Source organism: Nerophis lumbriciformis, linkage group LG21, assembly GCF_033978685.3.
Source record: "Nerophis lumbriciformis linkage group LG21, RoL_Nlum_v2.1, whole genome shotgun sequence".
Taxonomy (NCBI): Eukaryota; Metazoa; Chordata; class Actinopteri; order Syngnathiformes; family Syngnathidae; genus Nerophis; species Nerophis lumbriciformis.
This window is the reverse complement of record NC_084568.2, coordinates 34,587,501-34,597,500: the sequence shown is the minus strand read 5'-3', so window position 1 is coordinate 34,597,500 and position 10,000 is coordinate 34,587,501. Positions and strand designations below refer to the sequence as shown.

Genomic DNA, 10,000 nt, shown 5'->3' with positions numbered 1-10,000 from the left:
CAAAACCCTATAATGACAATGTGATTTTTTATCTTTTTTTTGCAAAATTATTAAAACTGAAAAAAAAAAAAATTCACATTTACATAAATATTCAGAGCTTTTTAAAAACTAATTATTTTCTAATGAATTTGCAAAAAACTTGCTGTACGCCTTTTTTCACGGTATAGTTGAGACGTACAGTGCATCCGGGAAGTATTCGCAGCGCTTTACGTTTGACCCATTTTGTCATGTTACAGCCTTATTCCAAAATGGAATGAATCCATTATTGTCCTCAAAATTCTCCACACAATACCCCATAATGACAATGTTGAAAAAAATATATGTATTTTTTTTTTTTGGCAAAATTATTATAACTACAAAAAATACATTAAAATCACATGTACGTAAGTATTAAAATCCTTTTTTTAAATGTTTTAATACATTTGCAAAAACCTGCCGTCCGCCCTTTTTTACGGCAAAATTGAGATGTATCATGCATCAGGAAAGTATTCACAGCGCTTCACTTTTTGCACATTTTGTTATGTTACAGCCTTATTACAAAATAGAATAAATCCATAATCATCCTCAAAATTCTACACACAATACCCCATAATGTGAAGTGAAGTGAATTATATTTATATAGCGCTTTTCTCTAGTGACTCAAAGCGCTTTACATAGTGAAACCCAATATCTAAGTTACATTTAAGCCAGTGTGGGTGGCACTAGGAGCAGGTGGGTAAAGTGTCTTGCCCAAGGACACAACGGCAGTGACGAGGATGGCGGAAGCGGGTATCGAACCTGCAACCCTCAAGTTGCTGGCATGGCCTCTCTACCAACCGATCTATACCGCCCCAATGACAATGTGAAAATAATTTGGTTTTTTTTGCTAAATTATTAAAACTAAAAAAAGATTAAATTACATGTATTTAAAGCTTTAAAAAAAAAAGAATAAAAAATCTAATAAATTAGCAAAAACCTGCCGTACACCTTTTCACGGTAAAGTTAAGACGTACAGTGCATCAGGGAAGTATTCACAATGCTTGACTTTTTACATATTGTGCTGTTACAGCCTTATTCCAAAATGGAATAAATCCATTATTGTCCTGTATGTAAGTATGCACAGCCTTTTTTATCTATTTATTTGTTTATTTTTTAAATAGATTTGGAAATACTTGCCGTACGCCCTTTTTCACGACAAAGTTGAGATGTACAGTGCATCTGGAAAGTATTCACAGCGCTTAAATTTTTGCACATTTTGTTATGTTACAGCCTTATTCCAAAATAGAATGAATCCATTATTGTCCTCAAAATTCTACACACAAAACCTTATAATGACAATGTGATTTTTTATCTTTTTTTGCAGAATTATTATTACTGAAAAAAAATACAAATTACGTGTAAATAAATATTCAAAGCTAATGACAATGTGAATAAAATTGTTTTTTTATTGCAAAATTATTAAAACTGAAAAAAGATTAAATTACATGTATTTAAAAAAATAAAAAAATAGAATAAAAATCTAATAAATTTGCAAAAACCTGCCGTACACCTTTTCACGGTAAAGTTAAGACGTACAGTGCATCAGGGAAGTATTCACAGCGCTTCACCTTTTACACATTTTGTCATGTTACAGCCTTATTCCAAAATGGAATAAATCCATTATTGTCCTCAAAATTATACACAAAATACCCCATAATGACAATGTGAAAAAAAAAATATATATATATATATATTTTTATTTTTTATTTTTTTTTTTGGCAAAATTATTAAAACTAAAAAAAAAAATTAAAATCACATGTACATAAGTATTACATTTTTAAAATTTTTAAAAATAAATTTGCAAAAACCTGCCATACGCCCTTTTTCACGGCAAAGTTGAGATGCATCGTGCATCAGGAAGGTATTCACAGCGCTTCACTTTTTAAACATTTTTTTATGTTAGTCTTATTGCAAAATGGAATAGATCCACAAAATACCTCACGCCAGTTAGTTTTTTTGGCGAATTTATTAAAAATAAAAACAATACAAATCACATGTACATTAGTTTTCACAGCCTTTTTATTGTTTAATTTGTATTAATTTGCAAAAACCTGTCATACACCCCTTTTCACAGCAAAGTTGAGATGTACAGTGCCTCTGGAAAGTATTCACAGCTCTTTACTTTTTTCACATTTTGTTATCCTCAAAATTATACACAGAGAACCCCATAATGACCATGTGAAAATGTTTTTTTTTTGTTTTTTGCAAATTTATTAAAAATAACAAAAAATGTCAATCCCATCTACATAAGTAACAATGGCCTTTTTCATTTTTAATATCATTTTTAATAAATTTGCTAAAAAAAATTAAAAAAAACCTTTGCCGTTAAGCTCAAAAGTGAGCTCAGGGGTATTTTGTTTCAACTGACCTGAGTTGTAAGCAGTATGAACACATTATGTTTCAAATTACACAAATTATGCTTTTATTGGGGGTAATGGCAGTCAAAAGTTAAAAATAATTCAAAAATATGGTAACACTTTTTTTGGTACCCAGCTGTTGGGCGGGCTACTATTGATCCTGAAACACACGGGGAGCCAATGCAGAGATTTTAAAACTGGTGTAATGTGAGCCCGCATTCTGGTTTCATCAGGACACGAGCCACTGAATTTCGGAGTAGTTCTGAAGGTGCAATAACCTTTTTTTACTTTGTGTCCTGACTTTTGGAATAATTAGGAGATGAGTGACGGAGGATCTCAAGGTCCGCGCAGGTTCATAGGGTAAAACAAATATGAAAGAAAAGAGGGCCCAGTATCATAAACCATAAGAAGAACCTTAAAATTGATCCTGAAACACACAGGGAGCCAATGCAGAGATTTTAAAACTGGTGTAATGTGAGCCCACCTTCTGGTCTATGTCAGGACACAAGCTGTTGTAAAGGTGCAATAACCTTTTTTAGGAAGACCAGAAAGCAGGGCGTTACAATAATCATTACGACTTGTAATACAAGCATGCATTAGCGTCTCCGTGTTGCCCTTAGAGAGAATTGGGCCAACTCTGGCTATTTTCGTAAGGTGATTAAAAAATATTTTTGTTATTTTTTTATATGTGGTATAAAACTTAGGTCAGAGTCGAAAACGATGCCCAGATTTTTCACTTGGAGTTAAAGAAAATGCTTGTGGTTTCGATATGTGTTTGTCTCTCGGGGACTTCAGTCTTGTCCCAGTTAAGCTGTACAAAGTTTAATATCTAAAGTGCATTTAAGGCCTCTTCTAAACTAACTTCTACAACAAGCCACTAAGGTTATCCAGGGTAAATCCCACCTAACCTTATCCTTGTCCACACACACACAATGGTCGTTCAAGACCCCCTCCCCCCTCCGTCAGCCGGCGCAACGCGACCTAGTACGCATGCGCGGAAAATGCGCACGTCAAAGTCACCTCCACTGAGCATCTTTATTGGACATGTGGAAGTAAACAATGTGATAAAGAACATTTGATCTAGGGATCTAGATATATAATGTCTATGACAGGAGACTCCTCACTCTTTTGCCTTCACCTTCATTGTTATTAGAATAATTATGTATTAGTTATCACACAACTCTTATGCTTAAAGGCCGTTGCTATAGTTACTATCAATTGTGCTGAAGTTGTGCTTTTCTATCCGTGCAAAGGCACAACTTGTAATCTTCCATTGCGAGTTGTCTCGTATCAGCAGTTTGTGTCCAGACCCTGCCTGCTGACCACCGAGGACGGACATCGAGTACCTCAACGCAGATAAAACAGAGACAGGGCGAAATCACGAGCGTCAGCACATTTCTATTCTGAATAATCATGTATTGTGTCTACTGGGGCTGCTTGCATTACCCCTCCCTTCAGAAGCAGCCTCAGTGAATGTTAACTAGGCACCTCCCGAATAAATAGAGGAGAACGTGGGACTGTACCTTAGAGTGTAGGGTGAAACTGTAACTGAGTGTACAGCCCAATAAGTGAAAACATTGACCTCTGTCTCTGCCTGATTCCTTCTTCTTGTCTTGTGTAATAGATAGTTCGGTGTTTGAACCTGACAATTGTTCATTCGTTTTTGGTGACTTTATATACTCTGGACCTAGACTTTGAGTCCGCGTCATACATGGCGGACAATAACTGATACGGTCTGCTTTGCCAGTCCAAAAGCATTCAACATTTTACGTAGTTTTCCCTCGTCGGCCAGGTAATACAAAGCACAGACTACCTTTTTTTTTTATCACATCCACGGGAGCCTGCATTCTCGTTGTCTCCCCTTCGACAAATGGACAAAGTTTTTCGGTAAGTAGAATCCCAGCTGACCTGGACATTGGAAAGTTCTCTTGCCGTCTGAGAAGTGTTGTATCCCAAATAGCTGCAATCGCTTTCTCTTAAGGTATTCATGTGTGATTTCCACAAGCGTCTGTACATGTAGAACACGGGCATGTGTTATTATGAAGCTGGCTGTCAGGTTCAAACACTGATGACCTCTATTAAACAGACAAGAAGCAAGGAATTAAACAGACAGGATTCAATTTGGCTCAATGAGGAGAAACGTCTGGGCTGTACTCTTTGTACAGTCTTCCACCATGCTCTGGCAAAATGGTTGCACGGATCGTCTTTTATTTGGACTTTCCCTGATTACATGGCAACAGCTGTCTCTAAGGGGAGAGGGGTCGTAAACAGCCATCGCCCTTGGACACAAAACAGTTCAAAGAAAAGATGCCTGGAGCTTGCGTCAGGTCCTGCTTCCTCTCCGCTTTGTAGATCTCGGGTCAAGACAAGATCTTCCTGTGGATTACAATAGATCAAAGAAACCGACACCTTCCTGTCGCTTCCCATCGTACACAGTGGAGTTTTACAAGCCTCTTGCTTGGTAGGATCAAAGACAACTTTTGTCCTCTCGCCGGGAACTCGTGGCAACACAAAGTTTTGTGATAACTTAGATACAATTATTCTGACACTGGCTGTGGCGCGTTCTTTCTGACGTCACTTCCTGTGTGGGGCCCGGTCTTTCTGGCGTCACTTCCTCTCCGAACTCGGTTTGTAAACGATCAATGAGTCCATACAAAGCTAAGAGCCGGAGATTCAAGAAATACACGGCGCACTTACCCGTGTAAAAAACACTGTCCGAGTAGGGGGGACCTTAAAGGGGAACATTATCACAATTTCAGAAGGGTTAAAACCATCAAAAATCCGTTCCCAGTGGCTTATTTTATTTTTCGAAGTTTTTTTCAAAATTTTACCCATCACGCAATATCCCTAAAAAAAGCTTCAAAGTGCCTGATTTTAACCATCGTTATATACACCCGTCCATTTTCCTGTGACGTCACACAGTGAAGACAACACAAACAAACATGGCGGTTAGAACAGCAAGCTATAGCGACATTAGCTCGGATTCAGACTCGGATTTCAGCGGCTTAAGCGATTCAACAGATTACGCATGTATTGAAACGGATGGTTGTAGTGTGGAGGCAGGTAGCGAAAATGAGATTGAAGAAGAAACTGAAGCTATTGAGCCATATCGGTTTGAACCGTATGCATGCGAAACCGACGAAAACGACACGACAGCCAGCGACACGGGAGAAAGCGAGGACGAATTCGGCGATCGCCTTCTAACCAACGATTGGTATGTGTTTGTTTGGCATTAAAGGAAACTAACAACTATGAACTAGGTTTACAGCATATGAAATACATTTGGCAGCAACATGCACTTTGAGAGTGCAGACAGCCCAATTTTCATCAATTAATGTATTCTGTAGACATACCCTCATCCGCGCTCTTTTCCTGAAAGCTGATCTGTTCAGTTTTGGAGTTGATGTCAGCAGGCCAGGGAAGCTAGGGTCGATATTCTTCTCTTGATCATCTTCGGTGGCATAAGGGACGGTGTGAGCCAAGACATCCAGGGGGTTTAGCTCGCTCGTCTGCGGGAACAAACTGCCGCCATTGCTTGCCGTGCTACCGAGGTCCTTTGTCCCTGAATTGCTCACACACTCCGGCAGATTCAATGGGGGTCTTGCGGCAGATTTCTTTGACTTTATCGTTGGAAATGCATCTGCTTTGAGTGTCGCAGGATATCCACACATTCTTGCCATCTCTGTCGTAGCATAGCTTTCGTGGGTAAAGTGTGCGGAACAAACGTCCAATTTCTTGCCACTTTGGCATCTTTGGGCCACTGGTGCAACTTGAATCCGTCCCTGTTCGTGTTGTTACACCCTCCGACAACACACCGACGAGGCATGATGTCTCCAACGTACGGAAAACAGTCGAAAAAACGGGAAATAACAGAGCTGATTTGACTCGGTGTTTGAGAAAATGGCGGATTGCTTCCCGAAGTGACGCCACGTTGTGACGTCATCGCTCCGAGAGCGAATAATAGAAAGGCGTTTAATTCGCCAAAATTCACCCATTTAGAGTTCGAAAATCGGTTAAAAAAATATATGGTCTTTTTTTCTGCAACATCAAGATATATATTGACGCTTACATAGGTCTGGTGATAATGTTCCCCTTTAAACGATAGTTTAGTGCGGCTGAAACGGGGCTTAGGCTAAATAATTATTCGTTTAAGGTTGTATCCGGCTTAGTGTAGACATAGCCTAAAAGAATATCAATTGGTCATGTGTCATTCCATCTTATTTTGTTGTTGTTGCAACTTGGTTAAGATGAAATAAAATGGTTGCCAAAACGTGAGGGGTGTCACTCATAGTGTAGTAACTGATGATCTCTAAGCAGTGACGTGCAGTCACTAGAGGCAGGTGAGGCGGGGCCTCAACTGCCATCATGGAAAGAAAAAAAATGTAAAAATATTTTTTTTTTATTAAATTGTTATATGTATCCAGTGATTATACTATAAAGTTATTTTCCATTTAACTTCACCCGTTTTAGATTATTTTTATTCAAAAACGCTGAATTTTCACATTTGCCGTTCAAATACTGAGAAGAGACGGTGCGGTGATCAGCAGCCAGTTGAGGCACGTCACTCAGTGCCTCAACATGGATTGCGGACTCGGCTAACTGCTGGCCTGCTGTGCAGTGAGACTGTATTGCTATATGAATTATATTATACATTTCCATAGTTTAGTTAGCTGAGGTATATAATGTACAGTGTATTTTGTCAACAACTGTATGTGTGTAAAGTATTTCTTGTGCTGAGCGATCATAAAACGGCTGCAAAAGATGCACTGGCTGAGGCTCGCCTCCTGCACCCCCTCCGTAGAATTTGCACCCCCTGACGGGAGTGTTATATCAACTAAAGCCCACACTTAAACATTCCACGTGCAAGATTGAATCAATTTAAAAACGTTATTTCATAAGAAGCCAAAAAGTGCAAAAACAATAATGTTCGTGTTGGAGGAGTTTTGAATGACTGCAGGGCCACAACATTAGGTACACCTGCAGACTGCAGGTGTACCTAATTCGCAACTCCTCCAACACGAACATTATTGTTTTTGCACTTTTTGGCTTCTTATTAAATAACTTTTGTAACCTATTTTTATGGGCTTTCCTCTTTGTGATGTTAAGTTCCTGTTATGCGCTGTTATACAGTATATGCCTTGAGCTCTTATTTTGAAGGCCCTAAGAGCGGAAGTGACGACACGTTGGAGTTGAGCGGAAGTTTTTGAAAGAAGGTAAATAAAGTGGTCCTCGTGTAAACTGGAGCCTCCGTGTTTGTTATTTTGTAGTTTCATACAGTATAGGCGACATTTATAAACCCTCGGTTACACTTTTTTAAATAGATTCAATCTTGCACGTGGAAAGTTTAAGTGAGGGCTTTAGTTGATATAACACTCTCGCCAGGGGGTGCATTAATCCAGCACAACAGCGGCTCATGGACTTATTTTATAAGTAAAGGTAAGACCATAATAACGTTTTTTTTAATTAAATGTGCTTTTTTGTGTGCTACAGTTTGTATGTGTAAAGTTAAAGTTAAGTTAAAGTACCAATGATTGTCAAACACACACTAGGTGTGGTGAAATTTGTCCTCTGCATTTGACCTATCCCTTGATCATCCCCTGGGAGGTGAGGGGAGCAGTGGGCAGCAGCGGCGCCGCGCCCAGGAATAATTTTTGGTGATGCTGAGTGCCAAGCAGGGAAGAATGCTGGTATGAGCTTTTAAACATAACCCGTTAACTGCTGCCAATCAAATGGTGAATAAGATACTCTTTAGGGTTCATATGTTTGTAAATCTGACTGTGATGAAGTCAGTGCCTCACCAGCCATCAACCTCACCGCACGTGACTGTCTCTAACGGCTCGTTTGCTTCCGCCAGGTGAGATATCATGTCCAGAGTCTCTTACTCCTCGGACTTGTTGCCAGCACCGTTTGGAGAGATGTACGATTATTGCCGCCTCCAATTTTGCCAGCAAACAAAAACAGAATGAATATGTATCCATCATGTTTATGATCTTCCTCAGCATGCGTCGACAAACTGGCCGATCAATACCTACTGTGTGCTCTTCCCATTTTCCATCCTCCTCGCCAGCCGGAGAGGGAACAGATGCAGGAGAAGTCCCGGGCTCTTTGCGATGAAGCGCACATTAATCCTTCACACGACTCGCATTGTCATTGGGATTATACGCTTATCCGTATCGGCGTACAGATTCTCATTCTGCTATCTTGCTCTGTGTCGTTTAGCGGCCTACTGCAGCCCGCCGAGCGGCCCGGTCAACGGCACGGTGCACAGTCTGACGGGCACCAAGTTGGGGAGCACGCTGCGTTTCAGCTGTGACCAGGGCTTCCGACTGGTCGGCCAGAGCAGCGCCGCCTGCACCAGGACCGCACAGGGGATCTACCAGTGGAACGCACCGGTGCCACTCTGTCAAGGTGAGGGTCCAGGAGAGAAGAAATGCCACCAAATTTGAGGCACGGCGTGGGTGCACTCGGTAAAAGGTAATAATGTTGCAAAGGCAAGGTCACAAAGTGTCACTTTTTGAGCTGCTCTGAACAGGCTTGATGAAGTAATCAACAATTCCTATCTGAGACAAGAACACACATGTACACTATTTTCCCCGCTATAGGGCGCACCGGTGTATAGGCCACACCCACTAAGTATTAGGGGAAATTGTTTTCCCTGTTTATTATTGTAGGTATTATAGTACACCGGACTATAAGCCGCAGATATACAGTCGTGGTCAAAAGTGTACAAACCCCGTTTCCATATGAGTTGGGAAATTGTGTTACATGTAAATATAAATGGAATGATTTGCAAATCATTTTCAACGCATATTCAGTTGAATATGCTACAAAGACAACATATTTGATGTTCAAACTGATAAACTTTTTTTTTTTGGCAAATAATCATTAACTTTAGAATTTGATGCCAGCAACACGTGACAAAGAAGTTGGGAAAGGTGGCAATAAATACTGATAAAGTTGAGGAATGCTCATCAAACACTTATTTGGAACATCCCACAGGTGAACAGGCAAATTGGGAACAGGTGGGTGCCATGATTGGGTATAAAAGTAGATTCCATGAAATGCTCAGTCATTCACAAACAAGGATGGGGCGAGGGTCACCACTTTGTCAACAAATGCGTGTGCAAATTGTTGAACAGTTTAACAAAAAACTTTCTCAAGCAGCTATTGCAAGGAATTTAGGGATTCCACCATCTACGGTCCATAATATCATCAAAGGGTTCAGAGAATCTGGAGAAATCACTGCACGTAAGCAGCTAAGCCCGTGACCTTCGATCCCTCAGGCTGTACTGCATCAACAAGCGACATCAGTGTGTAATGAATATCACCACATGGGCTCAGGAACACTTCAGAAACCCACTGTCAGTAACTACAGTTGGTTGCTACATCTGTAAGTGCAAGTTAAAACTCTCCTATGCAAGGCGAAAACCGTTTATCAACAACACCCAGAAACTCCGTCGGCTTCGCTGGGCCTGAGCTCATCTAAGATGGACTGATACAAAGTGGAAAAGTGTTCTGTGGTCTGACGAGTCCACATTTCAAATTGTTTTTGGAAACTGTGGACGTCGTGTCCTCCAGACCAAAGAGAAAAAGAACCATCCGGATTGTTATAGGCGCAAAGTTGA

General features: G+C 40.2%; 1 protein-coding gene across 1 annotated transcript in view; it reads left to right on the top strand.

Moving 5' to 3' along the window:
• The window catches only part of csmd2 (CUB and Sushi multiple domains 2), an 828,472-nt gene that overhangs the window by 691,266 nt on the left and 127,206 nt on the right, over window positions 1-10,000 (top strand). Inside the window, exon 50 of the mRNA XM_061982429.2 lies at window positions 8,595-8,783. Within this exon, the coding sequence (XP_061838413.2) occupies window positions 8,595-8,783 (189 nt within the window). The remainder of the gene's footprint in view (window positions 1-8,594; window positions 8,784-10,000) is intronic.